Source organism: Anthonomus grandis, chromosome 4 (assembly GCF_022605725.1).
Source record: "Anthonomus grandis grandis chromosome 4, icAntGran1.3, whole genome shotgun sequence".
Taxonomy (NCBI): domain Eukaryota; kingdom Metazoa; phylum Arthropoda; class Insecta; order Coleoptera; family Curculionidae; genus Anthonomus; species Anthonomus grandis.
Window position 1 is genome coordinate 10635993 of NC_065549.1, and position 24438 is coordinate 10660430.

General features: G+C 31.1%; 1 protein-coding gene across 1 annotated transcript; it reads left to right on the forward strand.

Annotated features, from left to right (window-relative positions):
- Positions 1 to 148: 148 nt before the first annotated feature.
- On the forward strand, positions 149 to 22767 carry LOC126735753 (uncharacterized). The gene is made up of 14 exons (XM_050439844.1): positions 149 to 301; positions 1982 to 2086; positions 3140 to 3400; positions 3454 to 3628; positions 3686 to 3905; positions 4072 to 4223; positions 9132 to 9272; positions 9330 to 9501; positions 12186 to 12292; positions 12348 to 12579; positions 17527 to 17785; positions 17841 to 18008; positions 22077 to 22196; positions 22256 to 22767. Exons 1-14 carry the CDS (start codon positions 227 to 229, stop codon positions 22691 to 22693), a joined length of 2625 nt encoding a protein of 874 aa, XP_050295801.1. The 5' UTR covers positions 149 to 226; the 3' UTR covers positions 22694 to 22767.
- The last annotated feature ends 1671 nt before the right edge of the window (positions 22768 to 24438 follow it).

The following is a 24438-nucleotide window of genomic DNA, read 5'->3' on the forward strand; positions in this document are numbered from 1 at the left end:
AAATCAGCTGACACTAGCTGCCAACTGAAAATATTCAAAGTCATTTGACCAATCATAGACCAAGATTGATTTTATTAAAAAAACTTCGAGTTGGGCGCTGATTATGACACTCCCAATAAGTTTGTTAGGTTAAGTTAGCTGTTTGAAACTTTTTTTTTAAAGTAGTTGAAAATTTGCTGCTATGTAATTACTGATTATATCGAAAATATTATCATTCAGAGACACCATGGCTGCAAATTTAGATCCAGATGATATACAGATCCTGAATCAATTAATGAGTGAGGAACAAATTGAAACTGAAGTAAGAAATTCACAGTTGACCAATGAATAATTCTTTAAAGTTTTAATATTGGTTTCTAGTCTAGAATGATTATATTTTGTTTCTAAAAAACAATGCAAATTTTTTTTTAAAGTAATATGTGCTGCATTTAAGTAAAAGAGGACATCCCATAAAGTATATTTGGAAATACTGGTGTGGGGTTTTGTAACACTGCATTTTTAAATGTTTTAATTACTGTAACAATGAAGTTACACCTTGTTACAGTAAATAAATTATTAGTTATACCTATGGATTAAGTTTTTCCAACCGAAAGTTTTTTTTCTATTAAGTTACACATGTATCTGACCAGAAGCTTTTTAATGCCAATCAAAAAAAATGGCAATAGTACTGATACTTACAATTATTGAGGTTTATGTATTCAGTCTGTAATTCCTAAGCTGTTTCACAGGCTGTTTGTCGTACAATTTTCATGACACTGTAAGCAATTGCTTAGTGATCATCAGCATGCATTTTTTTTATAGTAGGTCTATAATGACTAATTTCTTCACTTACCAATATGACATAATCACTGTATAGGTTGATAGTCTGTATGCAGACTTCTCAAAGATCTTTCATAGGTTTGGTCATGATCATCTTATTAGGAAGCTTAAGGCTATGAGCCTTGGTGAGACCTTAATCGAATTTTGTCATGGTTCTTTGACTGGTGACACACATGTAGGAGAAATAATTATATTTCCAATGTTGTTCAAGAATCTTCAGATTTGAGTGATGTAATTGTTCATTCAAAGCATGTTGCTTTTGCTGATGATTTTAAAGTATATCAACCCATTGAGTCATATCTGGATGCTGAGCTACTTCAATTGAATTTAAATAATATTGCTGGGTGATGCAATAGCAAAGGTCTGGAACTAATTATAAAGAAGTGCTTCGTCCTTCTAATACAATTATTAATTATGTATACATAATCAACAATGAACTTAGGTCCGTCACTAGAAATAGTCTACATCTATCACTTTACCATTTTAAATTATTTTATTGCTCTTTGGTTTATTCCTTGTCCATCTGTAACTTAGTCGTCTTATTATGATTGTCATATTGAAGGCATTGAGGATGTACAGAGAAAATTCGTACAATCCCGTTCTTATAGAGCTGAAGTTAGTATTTTTTGTTTATTATATTATAATATAGTAGTATTTCATAATTATTACATCAATTATAATGCTATCAGTATTTAGTTTGATATCTCTAACCTTGAAATCAGATGACATCATTGTGATGCTTTAACATTTTAGAAGATCTTGAATGGTTTACATCATTGTCCTACTATCTTAAAAGCCTGCTAACTACAGGTTTTTTCTTGTCTCACTAGCATTTTATGTTTCCATTTTCTAATGGCTTACAGTCATTCAGATCAAAAATGGTCAATCTTAGACTTTAACCTACATTCTTTGTAAAGTGTTAAATTATTTGTCATATGTAGGTTTTAGCTTTGTTAAGGATTATTTCTACTGATTTAGCCTTCTGAGGTTTTATTTTCATATACACATTCTTTTAAATTCTAGTATTATTTTGTATTATTATATTAAATAGAATTTTGTATTATCTAATATTCTTTTTATTTTAACTCATTTAAGAACTTTATCTTCAATATGCATGAGTTTTGTCATAAAATCTTTATCTTATAAGAATATATTTTTGCAGAGATCTAAAAGTCATTTGAATAAGAGTGAATTTGATTTCGAGTTTGATTGCCAAAAACTTGAACTTGAAGATGAACAGGATGAAGAGGAAGACAATATATTTGAGGTATTGCAATATTTAATAATTTTTTTTTAATGTGACATGTATGGGATTTGTTAAAAGGAGGCAAATGAAGTGCTAGAATGAAATAATTACTTATGTTGGTATGTAGCCTACTATAGTTAATACAGTAAATTAATAACACTCTAACAGGATTTACAATAAAATAACCTAAATTGATGTCAAAATGAAGTCCTCAAGCAAGATAAATTATTAGAAACTATTAAACTAAACATAAGTAGAACCCTAAATAACCTTAGGTAACATCCCTGAACTACAAAATAGGAGGAAAAACTATAAAAATAATTAACATATTTATATTTTCATAATGATATGTTTGTAGGATTCTTTTCTTGATAAAAATATACTAAGACTGTTATAGAGACAGTGAATCATAATCAGTAAATATTTAACATTCGCACATATAAACAATCCCTTGGTTTTAGGATAGTATAGTGAGTTTCTAAGAAAATTATACTCAATTTATTCACATTTTTGCCAAAAAAGTGTAAATCCCTATTTAAATCTGATTAAAAAATCCTATTTTTATAAAAAAAGTGGGTGAATTACCTTCATTGAAATTTTTCAAAACAATATTCTTAACTTTCGCATTGGAAAGAGTCACAAGTTAAAAAAAGAATGATAGCGTTTATAGGGTAATCCTGATTCCGGATCATGCAAGATTTGTCATCTCAAAAATTAAGTCTAATGAACAAATTACCAACAGTATTGGATGTAAAGACAATAAATATATTATCCCACAAGTACTTTTTGTGAATATCTTTGTGCGTATCTCAAAGTATGTAACTTTGAACTATTTGCAGTGGCCAAAAGTTTAGTTTGTAAGCCCTAACTCATGCTATTATACATTACAACAAGAGATTTCTAGATCATCAAATAATTTATTGCCCAATATTTCACATACAATTTAAATTCTGTGAATCAAATTTGAATATAGAGCTAAGTCTTAATTATAAAACAAACTCATTTAAATGCAGTTCCTGCTAAGAACAATATTTTCTGTTATATTTTAACTATATTTTCCATCTCTAACTGTAGGATGATTATCAAATGGTTGATTACATTACAAACACCGACCTAATGACTATCAGACTGGATAATCCCCAAAATTTCCTTACTGAAGCAGAATCTCAACTATTAGCCTCTTGCACAGACCCTTTATTAAAAGAGGTGGCAATTTTAAATAGAAAAAAGAACATTCAACTGATTCACTATCGTAAGCAGATGAAATTGTTACTTGAGGAATGCCAGGCGAGCATATTGCAGTACCAGCGCATATTAATATCGAAGCAACCAAGAGTAAGAATTGTGATTATTTAAACGGGAGTAGAAATGTAAGTTTAAGCTTTTAGGTAGGCTGTTCGAGACTATGGAGGATCGGTATGCCATTTTTTAAAACCTCCGACGATTTTCCGTGCCCCAGAAACCCTGATCTTGTAAGAAAAGAACAGAGGAGGGAACTGTTGTTTTACGATTTGATATCTTATCATAGGTGGATTCCTAGGGATATGGTGAAACTTAAGAAATGTTAGGGCTTTAAGCAGAACCTATGACATGTTTTTATTCTTATACATTTATTTGCAGGGGTGTCTTTTCACTATAAATTACGCAGAGAGACCGACTTGCTTAAGCGTATAAACGAATTGAAAAACTCTGATAATAAAGAACAAATGGAAGAGATTGTAAACTTGGAAGTACAACTGGAAAAACTGAAGAATAATAAAAGTGAATTGTGTCCTGCTTTAGGGTGTGAGGATGCTTTAGTGTGGAAAGACGCTGAGTGTTTGTTTACAAGAGCTAGCAGGTACATTTATTTCAAGTTTTATTATATTCTAAATTAAATAAATACTAAATATAATTTAAATCTAAAAAATATTGAAAGATTATGCGATGTTAATCATAAATTGATTTTTTTTGTCAGAAAACAGGAAACTCGAAAAACAAATTTCAATGTAACGATATTTTTTTAGGCATACAGGAGAAGAGTGCAGAAATATCTGGACCAATTACATACATCCGGATATTAATACGGGCGCGTGGTCATCTGAGGAGGACAAGAAGTTGAGACAATTGACCAAAGAGTTTAAATGTCAAAACTGGGACGAGATCGCCAAACGTTTAGGTACGTAGTTTAAATAGTTAAAAATATTAAATGTATGTTTTTAAAAGGGAAAAAATTCATGATACTTGACTTGAATATTGACTGGATAATTTATATTGTTCTCTAATAAGGTATGGTCTGAAACAGAAGCACCTGAAGCGGGTTATATTTTCTCATAAGAAAGTTCATATATCGTGCTGTTTAATTTTTTTGTATTTTTCACTGAAATGTTTTTGTCACAAAAAACAATTATTAAAAATCCAGATACGTTTTTAGTTATTTTTTTTGCAAAGGTAAGTAAAGGGATTATCAGTCTTTCATTTGTACAATTTTATGGTTCCCAGAAAATATGAAAGTTTAATTTCGCTTTTTAACTTTTTGTTCTTTAAAAAATGGCAATTTAGTTAAGACTATATAATAATATATTAGATTTTTTTACATTTCTTATTATATTTTTATATTTTTTTACTTTACTCTCTTACAAATCTTTTTTTTTGTTAAAATTATTGGTACATAACTAATGTGACACCTTGTATATAGAAAAACAATTAATTAACTTTGCTCAAAGTCAAAGATACCTTTCTTGTCATAACAAGATAAGATAGTGGTAAAGTAAATATAAATAGTAATAACAAAGAAAAAATGCTGCAAAAAACCTATGACGAATAATAAACAGCTAAATAAAAGCTAAAATAATAATATAAATAATCATTTATTTAGCACCTGGCTAGTTTAATCTAAGCTAAAACTAATTTAAACAAAATTCTATTAATAATAATATTAAAACTAGTCATAGAACATTGAAAGGCTTTAAATGTTCTATGTGAAAGGCTTTCAATGTTCTAAGAGACTAGCTCAAATAAATTTTTTTAAGTATGTATTGACACTCTTACAAAAAGCTCTTCCACATTTAACCCAATCCGTTAGAGAATTGTATGAGCAAATTCCATTATAAAACAATAATTTTTGCAATGCAGTTGTTCTGACCGTGGAAATAATAAAATGTTGGTCTGATCGTAAATTGTCTTCATGCAGATTTTCCCGAGTTCCAAGATATAATTTCAAATAGGTCGTTTGTAACCTATGCACAATTTTATAAATTAGAATGGTATTCGCTCGTTTAATGCATCTTTGGATGTTAAGCCACTGTAAGACATTCAGCATGTTCTGAATGGTAGTATAGCTATCACAATTTAACGAAATAGGGACGAAATATACGACTTTATTTTGTTGTATTTGTAAACTGTTAATATCTTCTTTTGTGCATAAAATTAATATTGAACAACAATAAGAAGAATTAGGAAAGATAATAATATTATAAACTAACTGAAATAAACCTTTTAACACACAACAGAAAAATCCAAGTGTCTTCCAAATTTTGTGACACATGAAGTTAACATTATTACTGAAAGTTAATTGGGGATCTAACATAACGCCTAAGTACTTAATGCTAGAAACAAAATCAATATCACCTCCATAGATACTAATTTTATGTCCCAATCCACAAAAGTTTTAACATAAAACTTTAGAACCGATCAAAATATATTTTGTCTCCAAGCTATTGAATTTCAATTTATTCTATCAAAGTCATTCCTTCAGTAATTCAAGTTCTTTATTTATGATGGTGGAAATTTGCCCAAAAACTGTACCAGAAACAGATGTTAAAGTATCACCTGCAAATAAGTTCATAAATGAGTTGGTTAAACAGTTTTGTATATCATTAACGTAAATGGCAAACTTATAAAGGCCCCAATACACTCCGTCGTGGCATACCCCACATACTTTCCCTAAGAGATGACACATTTAACTTTAGTATAATGAAATCTATGTTTTAAAGAATACTGTATTCAAACTAGGACATTCCTTTTATACCATAGAAACTAAGTTTTTGTACAAGTATCTCCTGTCAATTGTCTCAAATACGCGTTTTAGGTCTACAAATACACTTAAAGTATATAAATAAATAATCATTTATAGAATTTCCTAATGTGGAAGTCATAAGATGAGGTATTACTCATGTCTCTTTCAATTCAAATTCCTAATAACTAATTCAATAGTTAATTATAGGCAACTATATACAGGGTGTCAAATTATGTACATATCTTGGTACTTAATTTTTTTTCAATTTAAGTATTAGTACCCTGAAGGATAATTTCTAGAATTAAGCTATGCCATAATTGGAAAGACTTTAAAATTCTAATTTAGTTTGGTCAAAGGTCTATCTTAATAGTGTTAAAATAAAAGGATGTTATTTGCACACATTTAAATAAAAAGAGGGTGGAATATCTATATATTTATACTGGAGTGAGACAACAGTTTATCTAAATCAATTCGAATTGCAGAATTCTCTTGTTTTACTTCTAACATAGAACTTTTTGGAATATAGAAAAAGATTTTTTAACTAGGCCTTTCTGTCCAAATATATTAGTTGTAATACAACTGTGATGACGAGTGTAAGATTTTTATTATCAGAATCATGAATAAACTTTACTTTATGCAAAGCAAAATAATAGACGAAGGGTCCTGTTTACTTCACAATCTTTATTTCAAAAATCCCGACGCGTTTCGGTTGTTAAACCATTGTCAAGGGAAAACAATGTAAGTAAAATATAAAAGGGTGTTATTAAACTAATAAATTAATTAAAAGCATAGTAAAACTTACATGATATTATCACAAAATGTCCATAATTTTTTTTTATTTGTCGAATCAGTGGGCTGCCAAGGCAGTTGTGCATGTAGGTCTCCTGATGGACCCGTCATGCCCCACCGGGGGTTACCAGAGCCCAACGGCCTTAGAGAAACCGATAAGGCTCCCTGGTCTGAAGGACTTAAAGTCGCTCGGTACACTGAAAGTGTTACCCAAGAGACTTTAAGTCCTTCAGACCAGAGAGCCATGTCCAATGCAAAGAGCAGATGTCCATAAAAAGGTTAAAAAACGGCACACACATAACATTACAATATATTAATCTAAAAAAAAAAACTTATCACATCGTATTTACAAACAATAACGGATTTTGGTTTTTTAAAAATTCCGTATGGGTATTTTTTAAAAACCAAATTATGCACAGATATTTAATACTAGTAAGAATAGAGACATCTAGGATTAAACGCGGTTAACAGAACATTTTAAAAAACAGTAAATTCACAGTAATCTGGTAAACTACTTAAATAAATTTACAATCTTGGCCGCCTCTCGGTAGTGGGCGTTAATAGGTTCGTTCAGACAATTAACTTGTGTATTTATTTCTAGTTTTGCTATTTCTAGATTTTGTAATATATTTAACTTTTTGCTTTCATTTAGGTTATGCAAAACTTTGAAATTGTCGTCTATATTAAATGAATGACCTATTTCTCTTAGGTGCTTAGGACCCTTCGTCTATTATTTGGTTTGCATAATGATACTTCACCCTGGAGAAATTTATGGTAAACTTTACTTTAATATTGATATCATTTAAATAATTTTTCTGCAACTGAAAAAGTAGTCTAAACTTAGCAGCACCAATGACTAACACGCATCTTGTACGAGGAGACAAAACCATGGTTAAAGAGGCTTATAAGAATTAAAATCTATAGTTACAATGAATGTAAAATTTGAAATACACCTGAATCATGGGACAATTATAAATAAGCTTTGGAGAAATAAGTTCAAATGTATACTAAACGGGGAAGAAAAGCATTTTTATGAACAGAAAATTAACTATGTTAAAAGCAATTCTAAAAATATGTAGAAAACCCTTATATCCATAATAAATGCAAAAACAGATGTATGTAGTAATTCCAAATTGAAAACAAAACTGTTTCTAAACAAATAAAAATTGTGCAGTCATTAAATAATTTCTACTTGGATAGCATTCTGGATATAGTCAACTCAATAGACTCATTAACAATAACTCAGTTAAAGTTTGATCAATATTGTGACATTAATACTGACATAAATAACACAAGTATCATAAATTCTCCCTCTTATTCTACATTTAAGAAAATTATCAGATTTGTGAAAATTATAGTGTTTCAATAGGTTAATAAGGTAAGTTCTGATGGAATAGACTTCGTTTTTCAAACTACCCATTACTGAATCTTATACACTCAATTCTGAAAGTTGATAAAATACCAAAAGATCTAAAGTGTAAAACCAATTTCAAAAACACAGAGCCGAAGGGAACCAGAACATTATCGCCCTATAAATATCCTTCCAGTTATTGAAAAATTAGTTGAACTGTTCTGAACTGAAAATAAGATAATAAATAAAAAGCAATCTGAATTTAGAAGATATCACGAATGTCAGTCTGTTATACAATTAATTTTGCATATTTGGCTGAGACCTTGGACTTAAAACGAACCTTCGAAACAGTATGTCCAAGAAAACTTTTATTAAAATTAAAAAATTAGCTATTGATGGAATAGTCTTATCTTTTTTTGAATCTGACTTATCTAACAGATATGGTCAAATGTAATAATTTTTTTTTGAAAAATATCAAATTGTTTATGGAATTCCACAGGGAAGTCTCCTTGGGCTATTGTTATTTGTCTTGTATATGAATGACGTAACTTCGACATTTTGCCAAATACATCAATTGGCCGAGTCATCTTTCTTAGCCTTTAGTCCTTTCTACAACTCGTAATGAGGAATTAAAGTTAGTTAATTCATGGATGTGTCTCAATAAATTAAAAGTTCATTTGTTAAAATTAAAATGTATGATAATTGGAAAATTGAAAAATAGATAAAGAAAACTTCACTACAAATTTTAGTATCAAAAAGAATAATGAAAATATTAAATTTGTTAATATTTTCATTAAAAACAAAATAAAATACCTTGTTTTTTTATTAAAATTGGGTTTTTGTCTTGGTTAAGGTACTTACAAACAAACTATATTTACAAAGAAATTATATTTTGCAATATTTATTTATATTTCAAATTGAATGACTAGGTACAAAAAGGACTGGATTTCTGGTATGCCAATACTACTTCAGGGTGGTCGAGAAACCCATCAAAACAGGACGTTTCAGCGAGGAGGAAGACCAAATGTTACGCCAATTGGTTGATAAACATAAACAGCCTTGCAAAGAAGGTTTGAAACGTGTCATTTAACATTACACTTTACTTCATTTATTTAATGGTGTTCCAGGTATATTTATTCCTTGGGCAAAAATCGCCGCGATCTTTTTAACGAGATCTCGAGAACAGCTTTTTTTCAGATACAAATATTATTTATGTAATGATACCGAGGAAAATAAGGAAGGTTTTAATAGGAAGTTTACACAGGCCGAAGACTTGTTACTTATGGTGCTGGTAGATCGGTAAGTTTTCCTATTATTTAGTTATTCTTGTCATATCAAGCTCCAAAGGTCAAATGTATATTAATAATTAATTTATTTAATAACAGAATTTATAGAAAAATTTACACAATATTTTAAAAAATATGGGCATCCAGGTATTCAGTATTCGGTAATTAATAAATTTTATACATATATTTTGATTTCTTATCATAATGTTCTAAGGCAACAAATTATGTTTCTATTCCAAATTTAATTATTTATATCTTCTCAATAATATTACATTTTAACTTAATAAGGTTTAAACAACAACAAATATAAATTTTTTTCGAATTAGGCTGAATAGGCAAATCTTTGTTAAAAAGGTAAATACTAATACGTTTTGTCAATGGATTTATAAAACTTTCTTGTTTTTTTACTGTAATATTTGTTTATTTATTTATTTATTTTTTTGGTTATGCACTCATTTATTTTATTCTTATAAATCCATATATAGAACCTAGGTTAGAACAAGGTATTCTTGCAACTTTCGGTAAAATCAATGACAGCTAGTAGTTTGAGGTCAAGGCACTTATTAGAAGCAACTTGATTATTACATATAGATATCTGCATGCTATTTTTTTTTAATCGTTGGGTCTTTAATATTTCCCAAATTATTAAAAATTATATTTTTCGTAAAATGTTCACTAAATGCTAATTTGAAATTTATTTTATTTGACATTCATGTATCTAAAAAACGGCCTTTTTGAAAAAGTCTGTGGAGATTTACCTTTTTTCATGCTCTGTTTTATTGTGTTTATTTACTTACAAACCCTAGACATAAAAATCCCATTACATGTTAGATAAGATAAACTTAGGTATAGGGGTATAGATCTTTCAGAATTAGTTCTTAAAGTAAATTTTTAAAAAGCTATTGATATTTAGGGTTAAGCGAGAAGGGGTTAGTGAATATTATTTTTATAATTCAAGAAAAAGCAATTTGAAAGTACAGGAAATATGTTCTGCTGGGTTAAGAGATTCATGTAAACCACTCTTCATATCTTAAAAAATCTCTCGATTTTCTCTTTTTATCTTGAAAACAGTTACTCTTATTCACAAATTAATGTCCTAAACCTTCTTTTAATACTAGTCATATGACTCGTCAGGTCGATGATTTTCCTCTATACCAATCCCTATATTCTCCCTTACCAGAAACTCGCTCATATACCCTTGTAAAAAAAATTACAATCGTGGTCCTCTATATTAGACAAACATTAGATATTAAAAAGTTTAAAAGCAAGTTAAAATCACTTTTATTATCTAATGCCGGGTTTCCACCAAGCGGACAGTACAAAAACAAAACACAGACTCAGTCCGTTTATGACACTTCGCGAACTGTTCTGGAACATTTTTGATGTTTTCAGAACTTTTTAGTCTTCGAATAGAGTTTTTACGAATACAAACAGTGTCCCGGCGAGTGTCGGTAACTTCAAAGGGTCCGCGTGTTCTAGAAATGTTTGTCTGCTAGGTGTAGACGTCTTGAGACAGTTTGTTTTTAATTTCGTTGTTGTGATTGAGTGGTTTAGTCTAATTTTAATGCGTAAAGAGAAAACGGCACAATTCTTGTTATAGATGGTACCGAAATTTTAAATAAATACAATTAACTATGGTACGGAACTCCTGTTGCTAGAAACCTCAATGTAATGGCAAAACGATCCACTGCTGGGATAGAGTCTCTGTAGTTGGTGTTGCTCTTGCTAATGATAGGGCCAATTAAACAAAATAAATTAAAAGTTCTTAAAACTTGATCGCAATTCACCTCCTATATTTATATCATCTTCTCTTAGATCTTGCAATAGTTTAGAAGTCACATTTTCTCCTTTTTGCCTTAAAGATGGTCTAACCCAAAATCGACGTTTATTTTTGTTCTTTTTATTCATAATAAAATATGCAGCTCCTAGCAAAAATAAATCCTCGTCATCTTGTCTTATTGCTGCGCGCCACATTTTCACAAATGCCGTGTCCGGTGTCTCGATGTAAACTGAATAAAACTTAAACAGGACATAAAGAGTTTTTATTGATTTCAGTTCGTTGCTGGTGTAAACAGAAAGTTCGTTAGGAACACAACAGTTTTGAAACAATTTCAAAACAATACTGTTCGAATTTTCTGTTCAAACGAACAGTTCGTGTTTTGTTTTTGTCCTGTCCGCTTGGTGAAAACCCGGCATAAGGCATATTATAGCCTTGATGAATTTTTTACCGATACCTTCTGACCTGTGCTCTAATATTTTCATATTTTGTAATACTCTTTGTTTTGTTCTGTTATTGTTTAATTTACTTCATCTGTCTTACTTATTTTATTTTATAGTTTTGAAATAAATTGATTCTTCTGTGAATTTGTAATTTTTTAGTTTTTAGGATGCCTGTTCACAAGATTTAGTTTTACGTAATATAGCATTTTCTTTCTTTCTTTCTTTCTCATATTAAAAATATCACGATTTCGTAATTGATTGAATATTCTACTAATTGTAGTTATTATATGGGCAATTTCAACATCTCTAGTCTCAGTCATTATCTCTAACTATTATCCAGTTTCCATGAAGTGTGAATATCTTAACTTTTTACTTTGGCTTCAATACTATGTTTGTATGATTCTTCAATAATTTTACGTTTGTTTTATCTTTTATGTGGGGTATATACCAAACTTTAGTTCTAGTTTTCTTCTTTAGGTTTGGCAAAAAATTCACCCAAATCGAGAAGTATTTTCCCCAGAGGACCAGTATGGCGTTAAAGTCGCGCCACAGTGGCTATTTAGGAAGCTCCAGCAACAAAAAAGGTCTGTCTGTAGCCATAGATTTATAGAGTATTTACGTATTTTTTTTTTTTTTTAGGGGGTTTCATATTAGAAGACGACCAACAAATTTTAGATTACGTCGCAAAAAACGGAACCGTTTGGGCACCGTTGGCCAAAATTATAAGACGCACCTCGACGCAAACAAGACAGAGATACAACGTTCTTATGAACTATATTAGAGAACAGGGGCCGGATTATGATTTGGCGAATGCGCCCAGAAGGGTTTTTCATGCGGATACTTTTTTTTGTCACAATAATGAATTTCTAAGGTAATTGAAAAATGCATGTATGTATGGATTTTCAACAAAAGGCATTTATACTGTTATCAAAATGTTAATTATTCTCATAGTTTATTATTTTAAGTTACTTTAGTTTATTATTTTCACCTAGGGAGTCTAGTTTTTAAATAGTTCATCTTGTTTGAGGCTTCCATTTGGGCTTATATTATTGTAAATTAGATTTTCTATTTTATAAGTTGTATACTTGCTTGCTTTGACTGCCAGTATTCTCTTGAAATTACTGGTCTCCATCAGCAAAAACAATGTACGAAATTTTAAATATTTCTAAATTGTGCCATAAGTCTTTACCAGAGGTAATTCTGCAGTTAGGCGGCTTTTGTCAAAACTAACGAAAAATGGTCGGGTTTTTTGCAAAGTAGGTAGATCTCGATATATATTTTTCACTAAAAGTGGCGGTAAGCCAAATTTTATCACGAAGAGGGTATTATCACACACTATAGGACGCGATTAATCATTAGAATAACCTTGTATACCATTAGTTTTGTCAACAAATAGGTGACAACTGAGGTGAGGTTAGGTGTGGTGTTGCCAGTTTTGTTGTCGACTTTGTTGCGTTTTGTCACTCTGCGGCTGAAGCCTTGTCTCTAGTCTGGCTTTCTCTAAAGTGGAGAATTCACTCTGAATTTTTTTAGTCATTCATTATCATGACATATAAAAAATGATGAAACTAGTGTATAATCATAACATTATACACTAGTTTCATTACATATCACTTAAAATGTCAATTACATGTAATAAACACAAATTTGTTTGAATTGAAAATTTATTTTTAGGAGTACATCATTTTTAAAATTTCTTTTTTTTTAAGTTCTATCAAAATTCACATATTTCCGGCGAATTATTTCGTATCATTCCGCCACTTTTAATTTTTTTTGGGTAAAATTAGGCAATTTAAAAAAAATTGTAAAAATACGCAAAATTTGATGAGCGGTGCTTGAGCAATTTAAGATCCAACCCAACCCAACCCGATGTTGGTTGGATGTGAGTTGATGAACTCTTGGGTGTTAATGAACCTCGGGAGCTTACGCTCCCCGTTGGGTTGGTTTGGGTTGGGTTGCGTTGAGCTGGGTTGGGTTGGGTTGGGTATATCTATGGTCTGTGCGCAGCGCCTTATGTTCCCCTCGCGGTGATAGAGAAACGGAACAAACCAAAACACTGCACACATACTCCCAGAGTCGACAACCCATTTGACAGATAGCGACTATCATTTAATTTATGCAAAAAAAAACAGCAAAAAATTTAAATAAATCAGTTTACCTCTATTTGTGAGTACACATTGTTTATAAAGAAACTATTTGCAAAATACACCTTCCACCACTTTATTCATTTTTTGCAGATAAAATTAAGCCATTTAAAAAAGAAAACCGGTAAAAAATTTGACAAAAGCCGCTAGCGGAACTGCGGAATCATATTATTTTTAATTCGGACCAAAATCTAAAAATTACCAAAATAATAATACATTATAGGTGTCTTCGGTATGTTTGTTGCACGAAAATAACAGATTTAGTTATAAGAAAAGGTAAAAACAGTTTTTGTGAATTTATTTTACGCATAATACCTAACATTTCACGTGACTAAAAAAATATAGGGTGAATTCGCCACTTTAGAGAAGGCACTCATGAGTCATCTACACTGGGGACAAGGCTGAAGCTGCAGAGTGACAAAACGCAATAGACGACAGAACTGGCAACACCACACCTAACCTCACCTTAGTTGTAACCTTGTAACCTATTTGTTGACAAAACTAATCGAATACAGGGTTATTCTAATGACGTTATTCTATTCATGTCCCATAGTGAGTGATTTAGTGCGTGATAATACCCTATGTGACCACATGATAATATGATTCTTCGTGATAAAATTTGGCTTTCCGCCACTCATAGTGAAAAATATATATCCAAATCCACCCATTTTGCAAAAAACCCGACCGTTTTTCGTTAGTTCTAACAAAAGCCGCTAAACTGCAGAATTACCAAAACGGATGGCGTTTCGTGACATTTGAATCAGTTTTTTGGTTTACCTTGGAATTAATTGAATAACAGTCAACTCGAGTCAGCGTTTTTTTGACGTTGTCAATAAAAGTGTGTTCATACATATAGAGTATTCCTGGAGTAATTGAGGCATATAGGATCAAAACCGGCTAAATCCAATTTTAGTCAAAAATATGTTATATACATGATTACATTCGTCATAAGAATATCTATCCACATGAACAGAAATTCAGTAACAAAATCCATCTAATCCACTATAAAATATAGTTTAAAAACTGGGTTCAGTTTCAAATTCCCTTAAATCCAACTTGGTTTCTTTTCAAATACCGCCAAATCCAAATTAGCCAATCAGATACTCAGCTAAGTGGTCATGTGGTCAAAATAGTATTCCGTTGATATTATTATTTTGAATTGCTGTCAGAAACGTCTCGTTTGCGGTTGACATCAGTATGTTTTTAAAGTTTATTTAATTTAAAAAAGTACAGTATAATAAAAGTAATATGCGATAACACGAAAGAAATCGTCGTAGTAAATCAAAATAAGGCTAGAAAGAGGCAGCGAGCTCCAGAAAATTGGAAAAGGAATGTGGAAAAGACCAGAAGGTAATGAGTTTTGTTTACATTTTTAAAGTTAAGAAAAACTAAGGGTGGTGTGTTCTTCTTTTAGATATTCTGCTGTAACTCTACCAAAATACCCAAAATGTAAACATTGTACTAAAAGTTATAAATGCAGTACCTTGACAATGTTAGATATTAAAAAGTTTCATAATGCTTTTTACGAAAACCAAACTAAGGTGGGTCAAGACAACTTTATCATAAAGTTCTCCCAGATAGAGGTACCACGTCGCCGTCGAAATAACAAGGGAACATCCAGTCGACAATTTGCGTGCAAGTATTTCATCCCAAAGAATCAAAATAATAATTTGGTACCAGTTTGCCGTGAAAGTTTTTTAGGTGTACTTTGCCTTCGCCCAGATAGAGTAAAAGGTGTTTTGCATCGACATTTCACAAGTCGTAATATGGCAAAAGAAAGGCGAGGTGGAAATAGAAAAGAAAGATTATTTCAGCCTAGAAGACATGCAATAATTAGTTTTATAAAAAAATTTAAGGCTATTGAGTCTCACTACTGCCGCAGCAAAACGGCATGCAGAGTTTATTTACCCAGCAGCCTAAATATTCGGCGTTTGTGGAAATTATACAAAAGCGAGGCTTCTCTGGAGCTTCAGGTAAAAGAAAGTTATTTCCGATCAATTTTTAATACCCATTTTAACATAGGGTTTGGATCTCCACGTACTGATGTATGTTCAAAATGTTTGGAGCTTGGAGAAAAGCTAAAAGAGGAAAAAGATGCGAGTGAGAAAAACAAGATAATGATTGAACTTCGAATTCACAAACTGAGAGCAAAAGCTGTTTTTGCAAAATTGAGAGAAAAAAAAGAAGGGTTGCTAATAATAAGTTTTGATTAAAGAATTTAACTTTGACCAAAATTCCAGATCAGAGTGTATACTACAGCAGACAACTGTATATGTATAACTGTATATGTATAACAACAGTCACAGGAGACTCTCATTCTTCACTTACTCCAGAAAATGTTCGGATTTTTGCATGGACTGAGGATAAACATCGCAAAGGAGCAAATGAAATTGCATCTGCTGTTTTTTATACTTTAAACCATAGTAATTTTGATGGTATTGAAAAAGTTCGTCTTGTCGCTGATGGATGCGGACAAAATAAGAACAGCATCATGTTGGCAATGTGTTTTAAATGGTTGAGTACTGCACCTATAAAAGAACTAGAGCTTGTCTTTCCTGTTGTTGGACACTCGTATATTCCTCCGGACCGGGTATTTGGTGATATTGAGAAATCCATTAGAAATATTGAACAGATAGTAGAACCTATAAAATACCTGGATATATTTAGACAACATGGAACAGTTGTTGAACTGGGTAAAGATGTGCCAGTTATGGACTGGAAATCTGCTTCACAGGAAGTTTTAAATCCTCCATCTAAGTGGCATTTTAAATTCAATATGTCCAAAAGGTTCATATTAAAAAGAGGGAGGAATAATACCGTGACCATAAGGGGAGAACAAAGCTATATGTCTGACCTTAATCAGAGCAAATCTGTCTGTAAAAAAGGAAAATCTCTAGATTCCTTAAATCCCTTGCCAATACAAACTGGATTACCACCAAAAATTAATAAACTAACGGATTTGTCATCCCTATTAATTAAACATTATGGAGCCCAGTGGAAAGATTTTGGTAGTCTAGATTATTATAAGTTAGTGTTAGAAAAATATCTAGGAGAGACTTATCCGCAAGAAAATTATGAAATCGATGTGGACGACCAAAACGATCTCTGTGAACCAGTAGAGATAGTTCCGGATTTAGATTTTTTACTTGAAGTGTGTCTTTTTGTGATCTGAAGATACTTTAAAAACATATCTTTAAGTAGTCCTATATTTCTTTTTGTTATATCTGTTAGATTTTTTTTGGTTTAATTTTCTATTATAACTTTGTTTCGTGACAAACTACACTAAGTCCATTTTATTTACGATCAAAATCCACCAAATCCAATAGTTGGTTTCAAAATCCACTAAATCCATTTTTTATTTCCATTTTCTGAATTTCGGGTAAAATTCAGGATATTTTCTTTTACTTAAATAGAGTCTAATAGTATCCAAGAATCTATAAACAAAACTTTAATCCTAAAGTTGATTTAAAAGTTAGTTAAATAGTTTTTGGATTTTTCTGAAAATTTAAGTAAAGTGGATTTAGCGGGTTTTGATCTTATATGCCTCAATTGTGGTCCAGAAAGGAGTGAGTTCCTGAGTTATAAATACTTATTGTTTTTAATTTTTAGTAGTTAAAAAGCTCAATACAATTTCCAATATTTTCATTTAATAATTCAGCGTTTTATCCCTACAGGTCAATCGCAGACACGTTTAAAATGGCCAAGCATATTCCCACATTAGAAGAAGTGCAGCTAGCACTAGCCGAGGCCAGAGAAGATAAAAAGAGAAAAGAAACTCGATTCAAGCCGGTCGTCGCAAAAACCTACTCTAGGACAAAAGGACAACCCCAGATTCGTACTTACCAAAAAGGAATTAATAATTGCCAGAAACTTAGTACTAGTGATCCAATAAAATCTGATCATAAAGTTCAATTAAACGAAGGCCTTTCTGAGGTAGTAGATCTAAGTTTTATTAAAACAACTTGATAGAAAATTGTGTTTTTTTTAGGTAGAGCCACTTAGAAAAGAATCGTCAACAGTAGATATTGACTTGCCAAAAGATGTTCAGAATTGTGACAGAACCCTGATCAGATACTCGACTATAGATACTTTAAATGCGGACCCTAATGTGGTAAAATTTAAAGAAAAAGGAAAGATTTATAGAATAGGTAAAGCGGTAAGTCATCACATTTTAAAAGAGCAGTTTTAACAGTTCATCAGTAGTCAAACTTAAAATTTATTCATAAAAAATAGCTGTCTAAGACAAATTCGATCTGTGATTTTAGGCAATAATCTAGTGTCATAAATGATTTTCAAAAAATTAAATTGATTCTTATATTTTAGGGTATATGCAGGTATATTCTTCTTTTCTTTGTTGTTTTAGTTTAACTTAGTTTCTTTTCTATTTTATGCCAGTGAGCAGTTTTCCCATGTATTTACACTTCCAATGTGATGAATTTGTAAGGGTAATAAATAAATAAATAAATGAAAAATATTTCAATGAAAAACCGACATAAATAGTATATAATAATGTTTTTATACTTGGGTTACCGAACAAATGGAGTGGTCCCGTGATCGTTCTGCGCCGGAGGTGTGGCCTAGAGCCTCGATAGGGTTCATGACGTTTTGGTTGAATTTTCTGCTATTCGAATATTTGAATCTTCGCAAATATATACTTATATTCAGCTATAAATTTAAATCTCCCTAACTTGTTATTCCTTCTTTCATTTTAAAACACATTTAAAAAAAGATACTTAAGTAATTCTCAAAACCAGATTATGATCATAAAATTATATTTTATAATGTCCGGGTTCATCAGAAAAAAGCGCTCCCTGAGCGCTCAATTGTTGCTCAGGTATGACAATTTTTATTGGTCCTTACTATTATAGGCAAAACTTCCAGCGCTCAGGTAGCGCTCGGTTCTGATGAACCTGGCCAATTACACCCTAACTGTTTGACCTGGCACGATTACTTAAAAGGATTAGCTATCCTTTTTCGGTAAACCCCAATATATTAACATAACTTTGCATAACAAAATACTTAAAAGGGATTATTATATCATTACCTGGCTCAACCTCAAAATCAGTTTGGACTAACAGGCGACCGTTTTATATTTTAAAAAAAGCTGCTTACCATTCCCTAACTTTTTCTTCAAATGGCCCCATTTTGACAATAGCTTTTTTAATTTTGAATACAATGGAAAAAAGTTTTTTTTTTTCATTAATATGATTGAACCAATACATTGAATACGATTTAATTATTAATATTAATTTTTTTATAATTTAATGATTCAAATAAGATTATATCGTTCGGATTATTATTGGGCTTAGGGATCAGTAAAATAAAAGTCCTAGCCTATTTAAATTTTCCGACGTTTCGCAAAATATATTTGCATCCTCATCAGGGCACTTAAATATAATAATAATAATTAAGATAACAGACAAAAAAAGTGTTTGTACAGTTAAAACTTAATTATAATAAAAATAAAAATTGTGAATTAGATGAATTTTGATAATTAATTTTGATACAGCTAACGTTAGATACACACCTATGATACAAACGAAAGAAGAAAAAAAAGGGACGGATATTTCAACAATGAGAATATATTTTTTATATTTTTTTTTCTCAATGTTGTAATATCCGTCCCATTTTTTCTTCTTTCGTTTGTATCATAGGTCTAACGTTGGGTGTATCAAAATTAGGAAAATCAGGTTATATTTATTTTTATTAAGTTTTAACTATACACTTTTTTTTTCTATGTTATCTTTATTATTATTGTATTTTAGCGCTCTGAGGATGCAAAACATTTTGCGAGACGTCGGCAGATTTAAATAGGCTTGGACTTTTATTTTATTGATCCCTAAACCCAACAATAATCCAAACGGTATTAATGTTAATAGTGCTCCTCTCACACCAATATTATTTTCGTATTGAATTTTAAAACATAAAAATTATAAATCAATAAACAATAGATCTCTTCAAAAATAAGAGAAAATTGCGTTTTTTTTTTAATTAAAAAAAAAAAACTTTTTTTTCATTGTATTCAGAATTAAAAATGCTATAAAAACATTTTTTTTTAAATGGGGGTGCCATTTGAAAAAAAGTTAGGGGTGGTTTCTCGGGGATGAACTAGTTATTAATATTTTTGGAAAGAGCATTGTCTCCCATAAAAAACGTATTTTGAAATTTTTTGCTAATTTCAAAAATGGCGAAGTTCTATGCTGTTAAAAGCATTTTCGGACACCCGGTATATGCTTCAATTATTTATTCTTTACTGAAACTGCTTCATGACAATCCTACTATAACGTGTTTTTTTTTCGTTTATATATAGTTTATAATACCTAATAATACAGTTCCTTTTTTTTTATCTCGGGTCATAGGGTTTTACGTGTAATATTTTCAACCCCATGTTAGAACCTGTTCTATTTAATCGATAGGATTGAAACTTGGTACAAGTGAAGTTTAAGTTAACAGACTTTAAAAAATCCCATTATTTTGCAAAAAAATTTTCGAGAAACCTATTTAAAATACGTAATGATGAAAAAGTTTGCTTTTTCTGCACCTCGTAACCTTCATTACCTTTACTCTTTAAAGCAGGTAGGCAAATATCTGACAGTGACACAAAATAATTTTTAAATTGCTCCATTGAAATTGTTCAAAAACTCTTGTCGATTTACACTACGGAGGAACGTATTGAGATAGTTTCAAACTACATTAGAGGAATGTCGGCGCAAGAAGTGGTAGATAATTTTGCCGTGTCTTATCCTAACCGTCCCGTCCCGTCTAGATCAACTGTACAATGGTTTCATGAAAAATTTATTACGATTGGATGCATCGCCAGTTCTCACTTAAAACGAAAAAGAACCGAAACTGTAGTAGACGAAGAATTTAAAATGGCCGTAGTATGCTTGGCCGTTAAAGAAAATCCAACAAATAGTCTTACTCAGTTTGCTGAAGTTACCGGAAAAAGTAGGACTAGTTGCTATAAGGCAATCAGAAAAGAAAAATACAAATCTTTTAAAGTTAGAAATGTTCAAGAACTCTTGCCTAATGATTATTTTCTTAGAATGCAGTTTTGTGAACTGTGGATGGAACGAATTAACAACGACCCCACAATTACAAACAAAATACTATTTTCAGACGAAAGTAGTTTCTGTACAAATGGTACAGTCAACAAACAAAATACTCGAATATGGGCGCGAGAAAATCCTAACGTCATCCAGGAAACGCATACCCAAACAAGACAGAAACTTAACGTGTGGGCAGGAATTCTTGGAGATCGAATAATTGGACCATTTTTTATAGAGGGTAGCCTGAATACTGCAAAATATTTAGAATTACTTCAGGTGCAGGTCATTCCCGCATTAGGAAACGCTGTTCAAAATGGCAGGATAATTTTTGAACATGATGGAGCCCCCGCTCATAGTGCCGCGACTATTACCGAGTTTTTGAATGCCACGTTCCCAGGACGCTGGATTGGACGTTTTGGGCCATCTAAATGGCCGGCGCGAAGCCCCAATCTTTCGCCTTTAGATAACTTTTATTGGGGCTATCTATCATCGAAAGTGTTTGATATTGTTAGAGGCAGACCCAACAATATCGAAGAACTTCGTAATAGAATTATTGAGGCTTCGCGTACCATTACTCCCCGGCAGCTCCTAAATGTTAAAAGACATTTCTACAACTGTCTGGGCTTTTGTTTGGCTCAATTTGGAGGTCACTTTGAACAATTTATTTGAAAGGTTTTATTTGTTTATTGTTGATTTGTGAAAATATATTTTTGAGATTTTGAGGAAATTATTTTGTGTCACTGTCAGATATTTGTCTACCTGCTTTGAAGTGTAAAGGTAATGAAGGTTACGAGGTGCAGAAAAAGCAAACTTTTTCATCATTACATATTACGTATATATCATTACGTTTTAAAGTCTATTAACTTAAACTTCACTTGTTCCAAGTTTCAATCCTATCGATTAAATAGAACAGGTTCTGACATGGGGTTGAAAATATTACACGTAAAACCCTATGACCCGAGATAAAAAAAAAATGCACTGTATATAACAGCGGAAGAGTCTTATAGTAGAATTCATCCATATTTTCATGTTTTATTACAGTTTCTTAAGTTCCATCAATACAAATTAAGAGACTAAAATAGTCAACTGTCATTAAAAAACACTACAAAAATAGAAAATAATCCCTAAACATGTTTTTACCTAAAATAATATACATATGCATTTTGTATTTTTAGGTCAATAAAGACCGCAGTTCTAAAATAAATCAGAAGAACCTCAAAGTGCCGCCAACAAAAACCCTCGTAGGCCTCGATAGTATTTCATCCGTTAATAATTCAACTACATTAAAACCCCAGGTATGTTATTTATTTTTACACTTGAATATATTTTTTTGCAAATAATATTTATATTGCAGTTGGTGTACCAAAGAAAAACGAAAAAGAATATAGTATCGGAACCAATCAAAACCGAAAAAGACCAAAGGGGCCATCCGCTGGCATTTCAAACCGTTTTTATTCCAGGTTGCCCGTATCTCTCTATAAACGAAGCCGAAGTAGATCCTTTGGCAGTAGACTCAAATAAACCGATAGAACCGAGAGAAATCCTGTTGCATTCGCCTAAACCCCAATTAAATTCGAGAAGAAAAGCAGAGTCGCCTATTATAGGTGAAAATAAAAAACTTAAAGGGAATCCAAGCGGCATGGTGACGGGTAATTTCAGTATTTTAAAAGGACAATTAATTTTAGAGGATGCCCAAAAGGAGATGAGTGACGATCTGAAAGAATTAAAGTTAATGGAGGAGTTTTTGAAGAAGGAGAAGGAAAGTGTTGAGGAGGACGTTTTTGAGATTTAAGTGTTTACTTTTGTTAATTTATTTCTGGTATTTATTTTTAATATTAAAAATAAATGTGAAGTATAAAAGGAAAATCATTGTCCTAAAATACTTGAAATAAAGGTTCCGCGGAACACCTGTTTGGTTGCATTTATACATTCCACTATAGGAATTCGGCACCCGCCTTTAGTGGTTGATATGTGATTTATTACCAATATAGCCAATCTCAGTCGGGTGCGTTTGTTTTGTTGTATAGGTGTAAATATAAATTCTCACTTATTTACCATTTTAATATGGACTTGGACCAACAACATAATTAAGGAGGTAGCGCAGGTATTGTTTTTTTATTATTTTATTTTTTTAACACTTTTTTTCTAATTTTACTAAATATTTCAAGTGAATCAAATATTTCTTAAAGAGCTTAAGTGATATTTTTATGTTTTGAGAAAAACAAGAAAATGTGTTTGTTCTTAAAGCCCTTAAACTCTTTAAACTTTTTAATTTTTTTTTATTATAGTATGGCACAATTACAGGTGTAAATTAGTAAAACACTGGATTAATTTTTGTTTTATTTAAATGTATGCATGCTTATTTTAATGTATGCATTTTTTTAAAATCTCGATTTAGGTCCTTTTAGAAATAAACATTTGTTTTTTAAACGTGCCTATTATCCTTTTATCTTTATATTATACGTTAACAAAAATAAGTAACTTAGTATTACATGGATATAGAAATCTTGTTCATCTTCAGTACTCACTGATTTAAACATTGTAGATGGGTTATTTTTGACTCTAAAATTGGCACCATGCCCTCAGGATATATTGATACTTTGGGTAATTCCATATTTAAGTGACTTTTTTGTTTTGGTAAAGCCAAACGGAAGTGGCTAACACCAAAAAACTTTTAATGTATTCTATTGCAATTATATAACCTAGAGTTTCAGAGCTATATACAATACAATTTCCACCTTAAACCATTAGTTACAGGCCTGCTTTCTTATTATACTTAGGCCACCATTCCTTAAAGTTAAGAATCTGATTGGTTTGAACTTCCTTTATACTGTAAACTTCCTTTGAGCACTTAAATTCACAATAATTTCCGTGTACTTATGAATTTAAAAAATTCTATCAAATTTTTTCAAGTATCTCCTCATCACGCCAAAATCTCTATCCCAGGGTAGAAAGGAATGCCCTCGAATAGGGAAAAATATTTATTTTTGTCAAAACACTTCGAGTCTGTAAGGGCTAAACCTCTGTTTTAACAAAATAAGTTTAGTGAAATACACGTAATGCAATTTTTATAATTTATTCCTAAATGGCGCTAAGTTCGTAAATTTAGGTCCTTTCTGCACTAGATGAATACTTTATTATATATATGAACACAACAACGCGACGTACTAATGCTACTTAGTTCCTTTCTACACTAAACGCTATGGTTTGACTCCATGATTGTTTTTTCGCGATAAAAAAAGGCCAAAACTGAACTTAGGCCCTAGAATTGATTCAATTATTTACATTTATATTAACGTAAACTCTTAAAAAATTATAAAATTCTCTTATTTAGCCTAATAAATTTATAATATTCTACGTATTTGTGTCTTGAACAGTCGACAAAATCAAATTTTTGGCTTAATCCGTTCCTAGCGTGATTTGTAAATAAATCGTTTTAAAGGTATCAGTGACTTAATTTTCACGTTTTTTTTTGTTGATTTAGGATTTAGAGATCTAGGCCTTGATCATTTTTATTTCTGATTTTTTTGAAAAAAA